At 42.0% G+C, this 19,495-nt stretch overlaps 1 protein-coding gene across 2 annotated transcripts; it reads left to right on the forward strand.

Moving 5' to 3' along the window:
* Positions 1–613: 613 nt before the first annotated feature.
* On the forward strand, positions 614–18,880 carry med23 (mediator complex subunit 23). 2 transcript variants are annotated; one of them, XM_034075839.2, is made up of 31 exons: positions 614–770; positions 1,468–1,499; positions 1,607–1,694; positions 1,785–1,909; positions 2,219–2,330; positions 2,544–2,642; positions 2,755–2,856; positions 2,950–3,019; positions 3,402–3,514; positions 3,600–3,695; positions 4,378–4,395; positions 8,365–8,571; positions 9,074–9,217; positions 9,420–9,565; positions 9,709–9,954; positions 10,530–10,672; positions 10,763–10,937; positions 11,488–11,651; positions 11,873–11,997; positions 12,073–12,278; positions 14,166–14,346; positions 14,431–14,601; positions 15,128–15,344; positions 15,458–15,567; positions 15,663–15,789; positions 16,137–16,302; positions 16,399–16,471; positions 16,795–17,009; positions 17,603–17,723; positions 17,839–17,970; positions 18,284–18,880. In XM_034075839.2, exons 1-31 carry the CDS (start codon positions 720–722, stop codon positions 18,509–18,511), a joined length of 4,203 nt encoding a protein of 1,400 aa, XP_033931730.1. In that variant the 5' UTR covers positions 614–719; the 3' UTR covers positions 18,512–18,880. The 2 variants fall into 2 exon arrangements, with proteins under 2 accessions (XP_033931730.1, XP_033931731.1); XM_034075840.2 differs by lacking the exon at positions 4,378–4,395.
* Positions 18,881–19,495: the final 615 nt, after the last annotated feature.

Raw genomic sequence — 19,495 nt, forward strand, 5'->3', positions numbered from 1 at the left:
CTTGTTATTCCAAATGGGCCATGCGTAATTTATTTTGTAATAGATGAATCAACACGTCAGCATGTTAGTTTAAGTTAGAGAGACATTTCTATAGTCAGTTTTATATTGGCTTAGTGTTGTTTGAATCTAAAACTATGCGATACCATTGAGAAGCTCATCATATGATTGGTTTATTGTTTGTAACATATTGTATTGGCGTTTATAATGCCTTCAGCTTTTAGAAGTATTAAGCTTAAACCTTCTACCACTCGTGCACAAGCCTTTGTTTACTTTAAATTTATGTATATCTGTGTAAATATAGATACAATGGCTTGTGAATCTATGTGAAAGCCTTTGTATATAGATCATATTTTTAACAATTGTAAGATAGACCTACATTAGATTAGATAGGCGAGACTGAACTAAATATTGTTTTATAAAAATACGTTCCGAGTGTAAGCGGTATATATTTATGAAAGCAGTCAAATATTACATTTATTTTATAATTGCAAATAAGAGTTACACACGGAGTTTATTCTACACATAATTAAGACAAAGTGAAGCGGAACTATGCAGCTCGTGTCGCTGATGTGTCTCCGGATTGTTTTTGAAGTTGCACGTCGCGCGGCGCATCCATGCCAGTGCCTCTTTGCATTTAGCTCGCAGATAGCATTGTCTGCGACTAACCGTATTCATTAGTGTGATGGTTCGTTAAAGAAAATAAACTGTTGGATACAAACATGGCGCTTTCGATGGAAACGCAGCTCCAGAGCATCTTTGAGGATGTTGTGGTAATTTGCATTTTTATTTACTGCTTTTAGAGCTAAAACACATGTTAGCATTTCAGACAACGTTAGCTTCTTCCATGATATGTTCACTCATGAAGCTGCTGCAAATGAGTCATTCAAACTATAAAGCTAACGCTAGATATAATTTGCCTTTCAATACAGTTACGTTTTTACTAGCCGTAAATATATGACTAACAGCTAAGATTGATACATAAAGTTAACATAATTGGATGTCAAAGACGTTTTGAATACAAGTACCCAAGTGTACTTTAATGTTTACCTTTACAATTGACCTGCCAGTGACTGGTGACCGCATTGAAAAGTAGATTTTAATGTCAAAACACATGCAAAATGTGTTGTGATATAATTAGCAACATTGCTTTAAGACTATACGTTGTTTCTGGGGGGTTTATTTTCAGTTGACGATGATACGAAGCATTTAGAGGGTCATTGCACTAATGAAGGAAGTGGGATTTACCTGTAGCTTTAATTCAGTAACATATACTTTAATCTCTACCAACATCTCAGTTGTACTGTAGAACATCTGACACATGGCTTTCCTGTTAACTAAGGCACCAGAGCAGACGGTTATTATTGTGACTACTATTATTAAGAGAGATGTGAATAGCATAAGAGAGATGAAAATGGTTGATATAAAATGTCCTTCTCCATAATATTTTCTCAATGTCTTCTTTCACAGAAAACTGAGATGATAGAAGAGGCCTTTGCTGGGTAAGATACCTCCAAACACAATAGCACACATTATGTCTAGAAGAAACAACAACAAAAAAGAACATCTTAAAATAAACAGTGTGAAAATCAATGATGTTGTGTTTTAGGATGTTTATGGACACTCCAGAGGACGAGAGGACTAAACTGACCAGTTGTCTGGGAGCCTTCAGGCAATACTGGGGGACCCTACCACAGGTGTCTGAACACACAGAGACACACACTTACACACAGAATAATGAATGAAGAATTAGCTGGATTTTCTCAATTGCCTCTGTCTTTCTGCAGGAGTCTCATGATCAGTGTGTGCAGTGGATTGTGCGCTTTATACACAGCCAGCACAGTCCCAAAAGGATCTCCTTCCTCCACGACTGTCTAGCAATGGCTGTGGAGACGAGTCTGTTACCGCCAAAGTAAATATGCACACTTATAAAGGCCTGAAGCATGCTGGGGGTGGACTTTTTTTTGTTGCTTAATTGATTACTGTTTAGGCTTTATATCACTGTAAGCAAGGACTGATCTTCATGGTTTATAATGCCACTATAATTCAAGAATTGTATTTTAAGCAATGTCATCATGATTAACATGTCATTAACAACATGTATCCTGCAGTTGATCTGTTTTTAAAGACTGGATATAACACATAATGTGCCCCCTTATCTTATATGCTTGTTGTTTTTGTGTTAACCGTGCTTCTAAGGAGTCTCTTTGTGTCTCTGAAGGATGGTGTGTGGAGCTCTGATCAGCTCGGACAGTTTGGAGTGGGAGAGGACTCAGCTGTGGGCGTTAACTTTCAAACTGATCCGCAAGATCATTGGAGGGGTGGACTACAAGGTCTCACACACATGAAACAATGATGTTGTGATCTATTGAATGCAGACTTATTGAGACCTGTGTTTTAAGATGCTACAAGTTGATCTCAAAGTTCACTAATGTAAACTCTCGATTGAGTTATCGAGCATCTCTGGGCTTCTCATCTCTTCTTAACAGACTCAATTTGAAAACCTTCCGTCATCGGCCATATGTATAACCTGTGGTTTTTTTCAGGGAGTTCGAGACCTGTTGAAAGCGGTACTGGATAAAATTCAAACCATTCCTACCACTGTCAGCTCAGCTATAGTCCAACAGCTTCTGGCCGCCAGAGAGGTATCCTTCTTTCATTTATTGGATACAATGATTTCTGTTGTCTTTTTTTGAATAATTATCTGTAAGCATATCACATCCTTCACCTAAATTGCTTTCTCTTTGTTTACTCCAGGTGGTAGAGTACATCCTAGACAGAAATGCTTGCCTCCTGCCAGCCTACTTTGCCGTCACAGAAATCCGAAAACTGTATCCAGAGGGACAGCTGTCTCACTGGGTAAGAGTCCGTTTCTGGTGTGCATGTTTGAAGCAACGTCATATGTTTCTAACACATACTTTTGTTTTATTATCATTCTGTCTCTGTGTGTAGCTCCTAGGCAGTTTGATATCAGACTTTGTGGACAGTTTCAGACCCACAGCCAGAATCAACTCTATCTGTGGTAAGAGAGACAAAAGCACACTGACGCTGGACGCTTTCAGAATATTGTTTATTAGAGTATGATTGTCTATATATTTTGGTTTGCTCAAGGGTTCTTGGTTTTGGCAATACTCTTTGTCATGCTTTTCCAGAGCATTAATGAAGTCCATTCCATTTTGAAACAAAAATATAAACAAAAATGGAAATCTGAACTAAACGGGTGCAAAGCTGAAAAAGCTGCACAACAATAAAAACACACAAATAAACATCTTATCTGTAGCTAACTCGTCACTCATGTATGCCACAAATATATGCCTTAAAGCTATGAGAAAAGAACATAATGCAACCCGTATATTGAACAATCGGTGTGCCTGTTTAGTCATTCTGTGTGAATCTCCCCTCAGGTCGGTGCAGCTTGTTACCGGTGGTGAATAACAGCGGGGCCATCTGTAACTCCTGGAAATTAGATCCCACTACTCTCCGCTTCCCCCTGAGGGGCATGCTCCCGTTTGACAAGGTAATATATTCTCATGTACAGAAAAACTAGCATTAACAGGAATGAACAAATCCGTAATACATGGTATGTTTCTGTGTGTGTGTAGGACCTGTTTGAGCCACAGACGGGCTTGCTGCGCTATGTGTTAGAACAGCCATACTCACGAGAAATGGTGTGCAACATGTTGGGACTCAACAAGCAGGTATGACAACCTTTTTTATAACGTTTCTGTTATACCAGGCCCCTCCACCTGCCCTCACTTTTTCTGTCCCTTTAAATCTATTAGAATTTCTTCCCACCCATCTCTCCTTCCATCTACCTGCTCCTGATTTCCCCCCCGTTCCTCTTCATATTCGGCTCTTTCTTTTGTTTGTTTTTATCTGGTTCTTTTCTTATATTTCTTGTTTCACCTCCCCACCCTTTTTTCCGTTTGACACTTCCCTTGTTGCCCTGGTAACACAGCTATATACTATGTAGAGCAAGCCAATGCTGTGCGCTTGACCCATAATGCACTGGTGTTAGTTTTCCCTGTTGGGTTCATGCAGTTTCAACTCAGCCAAGCTCACTGAGCACCATAAACACAGTTGGACCAGCTTGCACGCTCTGTTGATAATCAACACTGGCCAGAACTCTGATTTAGATTTTTTTCTCCCATTTTCAAATACGAACAAATAACTCAGAATGCAGTTTGTCTGTTTGAACTGGCTGAGTTGATGCTAACTGTGCTGAACGGACAGTGAACGGCCTAGCTCCTTAGTCACCACTTTCTCTGTCTCTCCTTTTCCCCTCTCTCTGTTTCTTTCTCCTTCTTTCTTTGTTTCTCTCTCTTTTGTCCTCTGGTTGTGTGTTGTGTTTTGTCTGTCTCTCCGCCATGCGCTCTCTAGACTCTGAACATTGCCCAGGTATGTCGTTGTTCCTCCTCCTGGTCACCCGACCTACTAACTAACCAACCAGCCCATTGGACGCATAGCTTTCTGTTTTTTTTACTACATTGATGTCATAGAAATGGGAAACTGGACAATTAAAAAAAAGAAAGAGAACTTGAGATGGAGTGAAGACAAATGCCACAGGGCTTGAAATGGTCTCATCAGGGATTTAAAGGGATATACCGAGTAGAAAAACACAGATGTGGCCAAACACTTGGTAAATAAATACACAGACTGACAAGCACGGACATAAAATAGGATAAGACTTGCGGCAGCTGGTTGATCGATGTTTATGGATCATTAACCATGCATGGTGTGTTAACCTTAATGGGCTGAGTGTGAATTAAATAGTTTTCGATTACATTGATATTCCGTCATGTGATACCTTATCTCTGCTTTTAATATAGCAGCGGCTAGACAATCAAATGTATTGATTGCATCCAAAGATGGCCAGATGATTCAGTATCTATTTACTGGAGATAATACAACACCTAATCTCTCTCTAAACAGAATTCCTGTCTTATACTGCAGAGTTTTATAAAGGAAAATAAACCATTTCTAATTGGTGACCACACATACTCATAGAGAGAGTACTAAGTCTGCTCGGTTGAGTTTTACTGCTTACTTTTATAGTTATGTCTTTGCCAGATTTGAATAGCTTGTTATGTAAATGTTAAATCTTCTCTAAACTCTCTTCTATTATTTTAATATACACTCTGGACAGTAGTGTTTGTTTAATGTTTTAGACCCAGCCATGTTTGGTTTTATATAAGAAGCTACCATAATTATCCTGATTTAAACCCTGCTGGTGACATTTCAAGTCCTGCTGCACTGCATGTTTGAATGTAGTCTGGTCCTTGCTTGTTGTTAGCGAGGTCTTCTCGTCTCTGACCCCGCTGCTTTTCCTTTGTGCTGACCTGGGCAAAACTACTCTAATCAGGACTGAATGGTGCTCTTGATTTAAACTGCAATACGGTTTGATATGCTTTACAACTCAAGTACACTGGAATAGTTAGGCAGTAATCACAGGAAGATCCTCTCTCCTTCTATATCATTAAGTCTACAAGAACATTTTACGGTATTTATTGTTAGGTAGGCGTTGGCGCGAATAAATGGATCCCATAGCTTTTGAGAATGAATGATTTTCTGATTGTCATGTCTTCTACTTCAAGTTCTGTTTCTGCTACAATACCTGCATTTCCCTATGGGGGTCACTAAAGATCCATCTTATCTTAAACTAGCACATCAATGAATCAGTCAATTCATTAGCAAAAAAAGATAAAGGGTTCTCAATGAACTGGCTTTAACTTCTTTATACGTGTATCATTCTCCGAGGAGTCCCTCTTTCCAGCTTAGTGATGCAGTAACATTTATGTAACTTCAGAAATGTACTGCATGTGTATGGGCACATTTCAAAATAGAAGATATGGCAAAGCGTGGACAACTAAGCCAAATGCTCCTTACCGTTATTTCTAGTGTTTTGAACTGTGTTTTTGCCCAGATCGGCATTGTCAGAGTGAACTCTGACCCGTGTCGTGTGGTGGATTTTCTTTACTTTCAGTTTGTACCTATTGCATTGTAGATGTTACCTCTTGATTATTATACACTGAGCTGCAGGTCATTGTGAAATATAAGTTACAAACTTCCTGCCCCATTTATAAAAAATATATATATATGTCGATGACTGAATGATTATGATGATTGGGCGGGCCTAAATGTAAAGCAATTTTTTAGGAGAAGGAATTAAGAAGTTAAAATAACATTATAATTTAACTCCAGTTTTATTCATTTTCAGTTTGATATTTCCTTAAAGGGGCCCAATAATGCTCTTTGGGGTGTTCCCTTTCCTGTAGTTCATTATATCGGTTTTGGTGCATGTAAATGGTCTGCTCAGGTTAAACTCCAAAATGTCCCTCCCATAGGGAGTTTCTCTCCCACTCACCCGCCTTGCCTGAAAGCCTCGATTGGATTAGTTTGTTTACTTTAGTAACATATTGACATCACTATGTAACACCAGCGCTTCAATTGGCTAGCGCTTCAACACATTGTACCTGAAAGGCTCAGGGGTGGGACATCTCTAAGCGGTTGACCAGCTAACCAATCAGAGCAGACAGATCAGATTAAAGCATGATAACACGCCACAATAGGGGCACAAAATACAAATATGAACCCGAAATTCTACAAGTTCTAATCGCCCAAAACAATTGGGTTTAATTATTTTGTCAAAATCTACCGAATTGTTACAGAGAGGCATTTCAAGCCGCACTAGTCAGTCATCCCTTTAGCAAACAGTATGACACTTTGTTCTGTCACTTACATTTTATTTTGCACTTCACTGACTAATTTGCGGACGTAATGCAGATTAAGTTTCAGCTTCCCTAAAATGTGTTTGCTTTAAATACACATCCGTTGGAATGTTTGTAGAGGATTATAGACCGGCTACTGGCATTGTTTCACTGTTGCTAGGATACCTGTTTTGGGTTGTAACTTGGTAAGCCCTGGGCTGATTTCTTTAGATGGCAGAGGGAAGATATGCTCATGGATCCTTCTCTTTTTCTCTCACTTTTTCTTTATTTTTTCCTGCCCTCTCTTTTTCTGTGTGAGTGTGTGTTTGGAGGCAGAGGAAGAGGAGTCACGGTCAGTCTTGAAGCTCCTCTTCTTTTTCTCTCCATTCACATCACCTGACTGCCTTCCCGCATGCAGGAACGTTTTGCACTCTTTGGTTTGGTGTTGTGCGCTGTGTCCTTTGGTGATGCTCTGTGGTGTGCTGTTAAATTCTGTGGTGTTGTTTTTATGAAAAGTGTTCCACACTCCTTCTGTCTGAAGTTACGTTTCCCACCCTCGGTTAATAGCAAAATGTCAATATTGGAATTTTATATTCTTCCATGGAAGATTTAAAAGAAGGTCAGGGTTAAAAAAAACAGCTACTAACTGCTTCAAGATTTGGTTAACCTGCCTTCCGTCAATATTCACCTCCCTGTCTCCCCCTTTCCCCATTTTCTCCCCGAGTCTTTTTTCAAATGTTCTCTTGATTCCCTTCCCTCCTTCCCTCTCTTCTCCCCTCTTTCATTGAAAGTCCCCTCACATATGGAAGTCTTAACTTGTTGCTTACGAAAACAATTGCCTTTTCTACATGAAATAACCATTTCAGAAAAATAGTTAATACTTGCATAAGACTTATTTCTAGCTCAGCATTGTTGAATCAATGTTATATGGCATTAACAGTATTAACTTATTTTTTTGTATATGGGCAATGCACTTTAAGCAACATGTAATTGTGGTGGTGTTCGCGAACAGGCTAATTATAAACTGCAGTCTTTGGGTAGGAAGCTCCAAAACCACTTATCTTGTAGTAATCATGTCCATTTGTATTTACTTTCTAGAATTTGCTTGCGAGTAAGCTGCTTATTAGCTGTCTCGTGTTTGTTCCCAAATACCATAAACACCCACTACCACATCAACTTTACTGTCACCTTTCTCGCGTAGTGAAGCTGCAGCACAAGATTTGACATGAATCTTACTACAGTGAGTTTACTAACGCTTTGTGAAGCACCTACATAACAATAATCACAGGGAAATAACCAGGAACTGTTCGTATGAATGTAGATGTGAAAAAGGGGCCACAGAAAGGTTTACTCAGCTGACAGAGGCAGGATGGAGATGCCGTACAGCATGCGGGATGGGAACATATCTACAAGTGTTGTAGCATCAATATCATTAAAATGTGTATGTGAAGTACTTTTAACAAATGGTTTCTCCCACATTCTCTCCCTCCCTCTGTCTGTCTTTCCACTCCCTTCCATCTCTCCTGTCTTTCAATGTTTCCCTCACCCCCTCTTCTTCCTGTCTCTTTCTGTCCTCGGGCGTCTTTCCCTCCCTATTTAACTTCCTCTCTCCTGCCCACTATTCCCTTTCTCCTGTAACTCCCCCGTCCTCCCCCGTCAGCACAAGCAGCGCTGCCCGGTGCTGGAGGAGCAGCTGGTGGACCTGGTGGTGTACGCCATGGAGCGCTCGGAGACCGAGGAGCACTTTGACGCCGACATCGGGGGGACCAGCCAGCTGCTGTGGCAGCACCTCTCCTCCCAGCTCATCTTCTTTGTGTTGTTTCAGTTTGCCAGCTTCCCTCACATGGTGCTGTCATTACATCAGAAGGTGAGAGGAGGGGGATAGCAGAGGAAGAGAGGCCTAAACTATCCATAATGGGAAACAAACTTCAGCTTGATTTGGTTTCTTGGCAATTTTCTTAATAATGTTCATAAAAATTAACACGTTTTTTTTGATAAAGATAAATCATAGGAATCTAAAAGGGACATCATAGAAGACCCCAATATAAAATGGATTGTTGGACAGGGAAGTGTCTCTTGCTGTTAGAAGTTTATTATACATTTTAATAGCTAGATATATTTATTTTTATATATAAATAATTATAAACTGCATTTTATGTTGTAAAAAATGTATATATCTATACAAAAAATCCCTTGTATGTTATTTATTATCTTGAGTGTAGTTCATTGCCAAAAAACAAACAACAAGGTGCATTTGACGGACTGGTCGATAGAACATTTATCTGTAGGCCATACGAGGGTGTTTAAATGATAAAGCCTAGAATCAACCGGTGATGCTTGTGTTCTTACGTGTGTCTCTCTCTCTACAGCTTGCAGGTAGAGGTCTCATTAAAGGCAGAGACCACCTGATGTGGGTCTTGCTGCAGTTCATTTCAGGAAGCATTCAGAAGAACGCCTTGGCTGACTTCCTGCCCGTCATGAAGCTCTTTGACCTGCTTTACCCAGAAAAAGAGGTACACAAATCTGCCAAGAAATTAGTATGGTTTACAACGATCTACGTGCCAATTCCCCCCCAGTTTGACTGTTCTTATTGGCTGTAGTGTGGTAGTACGTTTGTGTAGGAATAGCATTGGTAGAAGAGGCGGTGCTTGTGATTGCAAGTATCAACTCTATAGCGTACTATCAGATTTATCTGTGTTTTCTTTCCCACTCCAGTGTATTCCAGTTTCGGACATTAACAAGCCCCAGTCCACTCATTCCTTTGCCATGACCTGCATCTGGATCCACCTGAACCGCAAGGCTCAGAACGACAACTCCAAACTACAGATACCCATACCTCACTCTCTGAAACTACACCATGAGTACGTATCTTTCAAATACTGGAGCCTGATATATGTACTTTCGTTAAATACCCTAGTGTGCACCAAAATACTCTAACCAGTTACTTGGGTAAAACATCCCAAACAAACAGTCAACGTTCTGTTCCCCCCCACCTGTACGATAGGTTCCTCCAGCAGTCGCTTCGTAACAAGAACCTGGGCATGTCCGACTACAAGATCGCCCTGCTGTGTAATGCCTACAGCACCAACTCTGAGTGCTTCACCCTGCCCATGGGCGTCCTGGTGGAGACCATCTACGGGAACGGGTCTATGAGGATCAACCTCCCCGGCACCAACTGTATGGCGTCAGGGTCCGTCACCCCGCTGCCCATGAACCTGCTGGATTCCCTCACAGTGCACGCCAAGATGAGGTGAGGAAAAGCAAGTGATGGAAAGAAGAACTAAGGCTAAGACAAGGGTCCATTGTTTGCATGATCCTTCAAAATCTAAATAGAAACCGTACATAGAGCATACATTATTTTCAGTGGAAAGCGAAGGCTTCTGTCTTTCATGTCATAATGCTGTTTTTTCATGATGACATCATCATCTCAAGTGCGGTCCTAAACTGTGTGAAGACGCCCGAGACTGCTCATAAAAAAGATTTCAAAAACAAAGAAAATCAACATAGTTTAAATAACTTACTGCTTTGTTTGTGGATTTTTGTATTTATTTAAAACGTTCATGAGACAATTGCGAAACGTAATCAGTTATTATGGTTTATTGAGTTGCGTATCCTAGCTCAGGTTGTGCAGATTTATGGGATGTGAAGCGTTTGAAGATATTCTTGCAACATAACTATTAAGTTGGAAGAGGTAAAAAAAACCTCATTTATGGGTGAATTTGATGAAGAATTGACAATGTATTACAGATCCAAATAAAGAGAGCAACTCAGATCATTGCAATGCATCTAACTGTCATCGTCCCTCTCTGCCTCTCTTGTCTGCAGTCTGATCCACAGTATTGCCACGAGGGTGATAAAGCTGGCCCACGCCAAATCCAGCATCGCCCTGGCCCCCGCACTGGTAGAAACCTACAGCAGACTGTTGGTCTACATGGAGATCGAGTCACTGGGCATCAAGGGATTCATCAGTGAGTTACAGACACATTTGAATTCCCCGCTGTGTTAAAGCATTCTGACACAGAATGAACAGATGGAATAATGTGACTCTGTCTGATCAGGCCAGCTGCTGCCCAACGTGTTTAAGTCTCACGCGTGGGGAATCCTCCACACGCTGCTGGAGATGTTCAGCTACAGGATGCACCACATCCAGCCGCACTACAGAGTCCAGCTGCTCAGTCATCTGCACAGTCTGGCTGCTGTGCCCCAGACCAACCAGAACCAGCTGCATCTGTGGTAATGCACACTCATTGTACTTACTGTACTGAACGTCACTGAACCAGACCAAGCCAGCACAACGATGCCCCTGTTGGGATCTTTAGATGTAACACCACAGTGTAGGCGCTAATGTGTGAGTGTGGCAGCAGAGCAACTATGCTCCAATTATTCCATTTCCGTATTTTGTATACAGAACAGCAAAGCTAGTCTGAACATGCTCTGGAAAAGTGGGTTTAGAGACATAACTCAACTCCGGTGGAGCAGCTCAAACAGAAGTTGTCCCGATTGTTCATGTCATTTGATCCCCTCTTCTGATTGACCCACACATCAAAGTATTTGCCCACTGATCTGAGCGCCCTGAATACCCTAAATACAATGTGCAGTATAAGGTGGTACATGACTGAACCTTGAAGTAACACCTGACCCAAAATCTGACTCAAAACATTATTTCATATATGCAATGCTAATATAAAACATTGTGCATTTGTTTTTCTATGGTGCCGACCTCTGCTGAAGTCCATTAGGACGTTAATGGTTTCTCTGTCTGTATTGACGTCTCTGTCCCCAGTGTTGAGAGCACGGCTCTGCGGCTGATCACAGCCTTGGGGAGTTCGGAGGTTCAGCCCCAGTTCACTCGCTTCCTCAACGACCCAAAGACGGTTCTGTCCCAGGAGTCTGAAGAGCTGAACCGAGCCTTGATCCTCACCCTGGCCCGAGCCACGCACGTTACAGGTAGACTATGCTGTTACTCCTTAAGATTTGTCTTTTCTTTTGCTCTTTATTCTCCTCTTGTCTTTTTATTTTGCTATTTTCCGTCATGTTTGTAATTTTCTTCCTTCATTCTTTTTTCTGTAAATGTTATGGGAGATACATGCACATTTGATTGCCCTTACAGTCCTGTTTCCCATATACTCTTAATATGTTTTTAAGTTGCCTGCTTTGTGTCTGTGCAGATTTCTTCACAGGGTCCGACTCCATCCAAGGGACTTGGTGTAAAGACATCCTGCAGACCATCATGAACTTCACGCCTCACAACTGGGCCTCACACACACTGTCCTGCTTCCCTGCGCCACTACAGGTGCGGTATAGTCAATTGGGAATAATTAATTTAATCTTAAATGCATTTCTCCTGACCTCTCCCTTTTTCTCTCAGGCGTTCTTCAAACAGAACAACGTTCCTCAGGAGTCTCGGTTCAACCTGAAGAAGAACGTGGAAGAGGAGTACAGGAAGTGGAAGTCCATGGCCAACGAGAATGACATCATCACCCACTTCTCCATGCAGGGCTCGCCCCCCCTCTTCCTCTGTCTGCTGTGGAAGATGCTTCTGGAGACGGACCACATCAACCAGACAGGCTTCAGGTCGGTACCACCATTTTGTGTCTCTACAGAACAGATGCAATCCATGCAGAACTGTTTTAATTGTATACAGTCAGTGTAAGTGGGAGGCTGTAGCACAGTGGACTAGTGCGTTGGTGTTCGGATCAGGAGAGCACAGGTTCAAACCCCACTGCAGTCGGCATGTCGTTGTGTCCCTGTAAGACACTTCACCCCAAAGTGCTCCTGTGGGGATTGCCCACAGTATTGGTATGTAAGTCGTATGTTTATTATAACATTGTTCTGCGTGTCAAAATGAAAGACAGCCCACACACCTATCAATCATCAAACCGTGGGGTCTTATTTCATTACGTGTTGATTTCTATCAACACGTAATGAGGGACTTCCTGCAACAACACCACCACGCCGTTATCGTGATTCTGATTGGCCAGAAGACATTATCAAAGATGTTCTATTGATAAGACGATCACTACGTGACAAAAGTTTCAAAACCGTTTCTAGTCTTCAGTATTTCCAGACATGTGGCTACTGAAATCAATCTTACGGCCCGTGTTGACGCTTGCCGGCGGGCGTGTCTGACACTCGACCAACAACCAATCACATGAATCTCCCGCCCCTGACACACAAGCAGCGGTTTGATTGGCTAGAGCTTGTACTGGCATATGATTCGATTGGCTAACGCTTCTGCCGAGGCGTCAAAAGTTGAACATTGCTCAACTTTTGCAGCGAGCCACGCCAGCAACGCTCCGCGTCGCTTCCCACGATGCAGTTCGGCTAAAAGTGACGTCACCCCATTCAAAGTGAATGGGCAGAAGCGTTGGAAGCTTCAACGCACGCCGCTGTGTGGACGAGCCGTTACTCTGCTGTCTGTACAATTTACTCTGCGAGTTGGCGGACTTTATTTTGCTTACTTTAACATCATTTTTCATGGTGGGGCTAAGCCATTTCTTTCTTTCTTAGCCCAGCCATACCCTGGCACTGCCACTGGTGGGATGTATGGGGCGGGCCATTCTGCGCATGCGTTAAATATTTTAACACAATTAATTCAAAAAATTCATTACCGCCGTTAACCCGATAATTTGGACAGCGTTAATATTTCCCCTCCTTGATCCATTTTCAAAATCTGATACAAATAGTTTAGAAAACGCAATGATCGATTTAGGTTCCTTCAAATAAAAACTGTGTGCGGATAAAAATATGTTTTACCATGTTTTATATTTTATCTAATATTTTCCTATATTTATTTTATTTATTTGTGTTGTACCTTGTGTTTAGAGTGCATGAGGAAATTAAAGCACACATGGAGGAAAACTTGAATAATTGTTGTTAAATTGATAACATGAGTAGTGGTGCACTCTTGTGGCCAAAATGACATTTACGACAAAACATTTAGAAAAAATAAAATGAAAAAATAAATAAAATCATCTACCAAAACGTTAGGCAAAACTTATTTTCACCTTGTAAATCTTGTTTCCAGCTTTTTAGATGAAAACAAATGAAGAATTCCAAAAGAAAAAGATTTTGTCTGTAAAAAAAAAACCGGAACACAGAACTATTTCACACTAACCATTTATTTTCTCACTTGCCTCTCAGGGCTTTCATTGAAATATCAGTTTTTACAAATAATTGATTTTAATTCATTAAAATGTTAGCAAAGTCTCAGTTCACACCACTTCAGTGTTTCATGTGTTACCATTCATTCAAAGGAGTGTGTTTTGATGAAGCATGTGGTAATGAGGCATCTCACCACTGATGTTCTGGCTTTTTGTACACTAATTGGCCCAAAGGGTGTGTGGGGGGGGTGTTCCCAAGTCTCTTCAAACAACATCTGTGACTAATTGGTCCAGTGGGAGGATACAGAGTTGTGTTGAATTGAGGCGCTAACTGCTTTGCTGATTCTGTGTCCCCCAGGGTCTTGGAGCGTATCGGGGCTCGTGCGCTGGTGGCTCACGTGCGAACATTTGCAGACTTCCTTGTCTACGAGTTCTCGACATCCGCCGGCGGACAGCAGCTCAACAAATGCATCGAAATACTCAACGACATGGTGTGGAAGTACAACATCGTCACCCTGGACAGACTCATCCTGTGTCTGGTGAGAAGGAACTTGCACATAGAGAAATCTAAATACTATATGATAAGTTCTCTGTGTCTGACCTCTCTTCTTCTCTGCCTCCAGGCCATGCGTAGCCACGAAGGCAACGAGGCTCAGGTTTGCTACTTCATAATCCAGCTGCTGCTGCTGAAGCCCAACGACTTCAGGAACCGTGTCAACGACTTTGTCAAGGAGAACGCTCCGGAGCACTGGCTGCAGAGCGACTGGCACAACAAGCACATGAGCTACCACAAGGTATGCAAAACTCACTCTTTTCAGTTGAGGGATAGTTCAAGTCTTTTGAAATGGGGTTGTAAGAGGTACACGTCCATAGTGAGTATATAACCTACAGTTGATAGTGTTCTGGAAGCCCCCTTTTGACAGGAGTACCAGCACAGCAACACATCAACATGCTGAATGTGAATGGGAGTAAATGCAGAAGGTATTTTAGCAACCTAAGAAATCAATATTAGTTTAAATGTATGCTATATTTAGAAGGTGTTCCCAGTTATCTTTGCTCTCTTCTAATCCTCCTTACTCCCTTTTAACAAATACATTTCACCTCACAGAACAAAGGCGTTTCTTGTCTACCACTATGTGTTTGTGTTATTTGGCAATAGGGTGAATCCCAAATAACAGTCACAACACACACCAATAAACCTTTAAAGAAATGTGTAACTTCCATCCTTACCATAACAAAGTCATCTGATTGAGACTCCTTAGAAAAAAATGCAGTGTAAAACTCAGATCGGAAGTCAGCAATGTTCGTTCCTTTCACCAGAAATACCCGGAGAAGCTGTACTTCGAGGGTCTTGCGGACCAGGTCAACCCCCCCATGCCGCTCCAGCCCCAGTACCTGCCCATCTACTTTGGCAACGTGTGCCTGCGCTTCCTGCCCGTCTTCGACATCGTCATCCACCGCTTCCTGGAGCTCCTTCCTGTCTCCAAGTCTCTGGAAACACTGCTGGACCATCTGGGGGGGCTGTACAAGTTCCATGGTGAGTTAGGTTGCTTAGAAGAGGATGAAAAAGGGACAGAAAAAAAAATCTCCTGCTCTGAGAATGATGCAATGTCATTGATGATGCACACTAATGTCTATTTGTGTGTGCAGACCGCCCCGTCACCTACCTGTACAACACACTTCACTACTACGAGCGCCATCTGAGAGACAGAACCAACCTCAAGAGAAAACTGGTGCACGCCATCATGTCTTCACTGAAGGTAGGCAGAGGAAGAAGGAAAGAAACACACACACCAGAAATTGTGAGTTGTTATTATTCATTAAAAATGCATTTACACTGTTTGTGTTTTTGTAGGACAACCGTACCCCAGGATGGTGCCTGAGTGAAACCTATCTGAAGTTTGGCATGAACCCCAGAGAGGACAACGTGTGGATCCCTGATGACACCTACTACTGCAAGCTGATTGGACGCCTGGTGGACAATATCCTTCAATGATCACCACCTGTTGGTCGACGGATCGATCCCTCTCATTCTGGCTAATAAGAACGGATAGGCCTTTGGGGAATATGTACCTGAATAATACACTTACCTTCCTGCCAATACTTCTCATGTCCCTTAATGCCTCGTTGCTTAGAAGACAGATCGATAGTAGTTGTATATCTGTACGTAATTAAATCTTGGGTCATTTTATTGCAGCCAATGTAGTAGCCAAAAGATAGAAGTAACTGTAATGGTGTGTTGTAGATTGGTAGACAATAGACATACCAGCCAGGAAATAAGCTTGTGTTTTTCTCCAAGTTATTTCTATCCTCCCTAACTCTCTCTCACCGATGGCTGGCAAGTCCCCCGGCCCCTTCCCCAACTGCGACTGGCGGTTTAACGAGTTCCCCAACCCCGCGGCCCACGCCCTGCACGTCACCTGCGTGGAGCTGATGGCTTTGGCCGTGCCGGGAAAAGATGTCGGCAACGCTCTGCTCAATGTTGTTCTGACGAGGTACAACGGACTTTAGGGCTCGATCAAACGTACAAAACAGAAATATATAAGATAAATGATTGAAAGTTCAAACCATGTTTCTTTTCAATCTTTCAGCCAACCGCTGGTTCCCAGAGAGAACGTCACAGCTTGGATGAATGCCATTGGACTCGTGATAACTGCACTTCCTGTAAGAAGAACTGTCATTAAAGACCACCACAATGAGTAGAACTGCAGTTAAAAACAATGTTTAGACTCGTACAAAAACCGTCACGACTTATTTCCCTACTAGAAGTGAGTGTCGGTGTTTATATATACCGATGTTTTGTGTGCATCAACCTTGATAAGGCAACCAGTTCTTAACCATGAGCATGCATCCAAGAGGAAGCTAAAACAATGGCAGACACAGCAACAACACGCAACTGACAATTCCTACAATTTTTTCCTACGACTATTTGATACATTCACACCAAGTTTCCTCACCATGAGCACCTCCCTCTCCCCCTCCCCCAGGAGCCCTACTGGATCGTCCTCCACGACCGCATCGTGTCAGTGATCAGCTCTCCGGCGCTGACCTCAGAGACGGCCTGGGCAGGTTACCCCTTCGCCCTGCTGGACTTCACAGCCTGCCACCAGAGCTACAGCGAGATGAACTGCAGCTACGTGTTAGCGTTAGCGCACGCCGTGTGGCATCACTCCTCCATCGGACAGCTGTCTCTGATTCCCAAGTAAGGAAGCCTTCCTGACTCTGTTGCTCCCCTCTTCAACCAACATATCATTTATGGTTGTCATGCAGAAATGGCAAAAGTACACACATCCTTTACTCAAGTAGAAGTAAAGAAGTATGGGCTTCGAAATGTAATTAAGTAAAAAGTACCCATAACTACTTAAAGAGTAACTGACCTCCCTTTATATTAATAGAACAATAATGTCATTGTTAGCTAATGAATGTTTCGGTGCTGAACAACGGCAACATGACAACGTTCTCATTGGTCCCTCTTCTTTAGAGAAGACCAGGAAATGATGGATACACGGATCGTGTTCAAATCAACAGGCACGCAATGACTCTAAATAATAATGATCACGCCACCAAACACAGATTAAAACTAAAGTAACAAACCAGTTTGGAAAATGTTAGAAGTAGAAAGTACAGGTATTTGTGTTAAAAAAGTAAGAAGTAAAAGTAAAAAGTTGACAGAAAAATAAGTAGTGGAGTAAAGTACTGATACCAGAAAAATGGACTTAAGTACAGTAACGAAGTATTTGTACTCCACTACTTCCCACCTCTGTTGTCATGTCATCCTAAATCCTTTGTGTGTAGGTTCCTGTCAGAGACCCTGAAGCCCGTCGTCCTGACAGAGTTCCAGCTGCTCTACGTGTATCACCTGGTGGGGCCGTTCCTGCAGCGCTTCCAGCAGGAGAGGACTCGATGCATGTTGGAGGTACACATTGTTTAGGATTAAAACACTTTAAATTATCCACAATAATGTCCCCATTACGTCAGTACATTTTGTGGATATGTCCAAAAAATATATATCTTTGTTTTGTGTGTTTCAGATTGGGGTGGCCTTCTACGAGATGCTGCAGGCGGTGGACCAACACTGCTCACATCTCAGCTACATGGACCCAATCTGTGACTTCCTCTATCACATCAAGTACATGTACACTGGAGACAGCGTGAAGGAGCAGGTGAGGCAGTCTTTTCATCACATGGGAAATGTAACTATTAGAAATAAACCTTTAAAAAACTAAAATTGGAGAACTTGAGGGGACATAGTTTGTGGGTGTCTATTTTTAGCTTGCATGTGTCACCTCAAGCTCCCCAGCAGGGCCCAGACCTGACACCAGAGTTAATTAGAGGAGATTAAACTGTAGCTCCATTTGTGCTTCAGGCTCAGACAAATGTGATTAAATGGACTTTTCAAGTAGTTATAAATTAATAGAAAAAGCCATCATGCAGTCTCAACGCCACCTATATGTGTTTAATTGTGTCTTTCTCTAGGTGGAGAAAATCATCATGACTCTGCGTCCGGCCATGAAGCTGCGTCTGCGCTTCATCACACACAGCAGCAAGATAGAGACCGCATCATCAGCTGCTGCTGCCGCCGCCGCCGCCTCCTCCTCCGCCGCCGCCGCCTCCTCCACCCCTCAGCCTCCCGTCCCCCAAATGTCATCGTCCTCTGCCGCCGCCTCCCCCTCCTCCTCACAGCACACACACGCACCCATGTAGGCAGACACACACACACACAGTAGCAATCATGACATTTGACCTTCACACATGAGGCCTAAACATTTTGGATTTTTGAGTAAGGACTAGTAATGTTTCCTGTACTTTTATGCACAAGAAACCTGGAGAGAATCTTGTTATTAAGAGCTTTAAAAAAACATCCTGTTTCTCAACTTGTACCTAAGTGAAAAACCCAGAATGGACTCGTGATGAATTCATTAAGGAAGTGGAAGGAAGTGAATCATGAAAACTGCAAAATAATCCGCAGATCACAATGACTAAACATTTCTTGTTAATATCATGGCATCTTTTTTATTTTTCTGTTTGTATTCAATTTTTATATTGTACATGTTTATTCTTAGTCCATTAAAAAAAAAGTTTGGTAATCTGGGTTCTGCTTTTTATTGATACTATTTATACCTCTACTGTGTATTCTTATGCATGAATACGTATTTAATTTACAGCAAACAGGCCAAGAATAATGGGGTTTTTACTTATTGTCTGGATAGCTTCAATTATACCGAAAGCTACTCTGGTGATTTATTTATTTTTTTATATATTTTATTGAGCATTAAAAGTACAAAATATATAATTACAGAATAAGAAAGGTACAGAAACATAATGCTCACTTTCAGTTTTCTATTTTAAACATCCCACCCCCAACCCGCCTCGAACACAGGTTTTTTTTAAACATGGTTGTGTCTCATTGCTTTTCAAAAGGCTACTTTAGTCTGTGTTAGCAGGGATATTACTTTACCTCCAGATAATTTCAGATTACCCTAATTGCTCAAACCCTGCAGAAACACCTTTTCTAACGCTACTCCTGCACACACATTACAACGGAATGACATACTTTACACCAGTAGGGGGAGTAAGACATTTGCACTTTTAATCTATTTTTTATGTCTGGAGCACTGAGAGGGAGACACGAGAAACTCCAGTGGCCCCATTTTACTGCCAGAGGGATATCTTTAAAACATCTCATCC

The sequence above is a fragment of the Pseudochaenichthys georgianus genome, chromosome 24, assembly GCF_902827115.2.
Source record: "Pseudochaenichthys georgianus chromosome 24, fPseGeo1.2, whole genome shotgun sequence".
NCBI lineage: Eukaryota > Metazoa > Chordata > Actinopteri > Perciformes > Channichthyidae > Pseudochaenichthys > Pseudochaenichthys georgianus.

Excerpts from the sequence above, each read along its gene's own strand:
- med23 (XM_034075839.2), top strand. The coding sequence starts at position 720 with ATGGCGCTTTCGATGGAAACGCAGCTCCAGAGCATCTTTGAGGATGTT. Across the intron at positions 11,998-12,072 it reads GCTTCCCTGCGCCACTACAG|GCGTTCTTCAAACAGAACAA; the intron begins GTGCGGTATAGT and ends TTTTTCTCTCAG. Across the intron at positions 12,279-14,165 it reads ATCAACCAGACAGGCTTCAG|GGTCTTGGAGCGTATCGGGG; the intron begins GTCGGTACCACC and ends TGTGTCCCCCAG.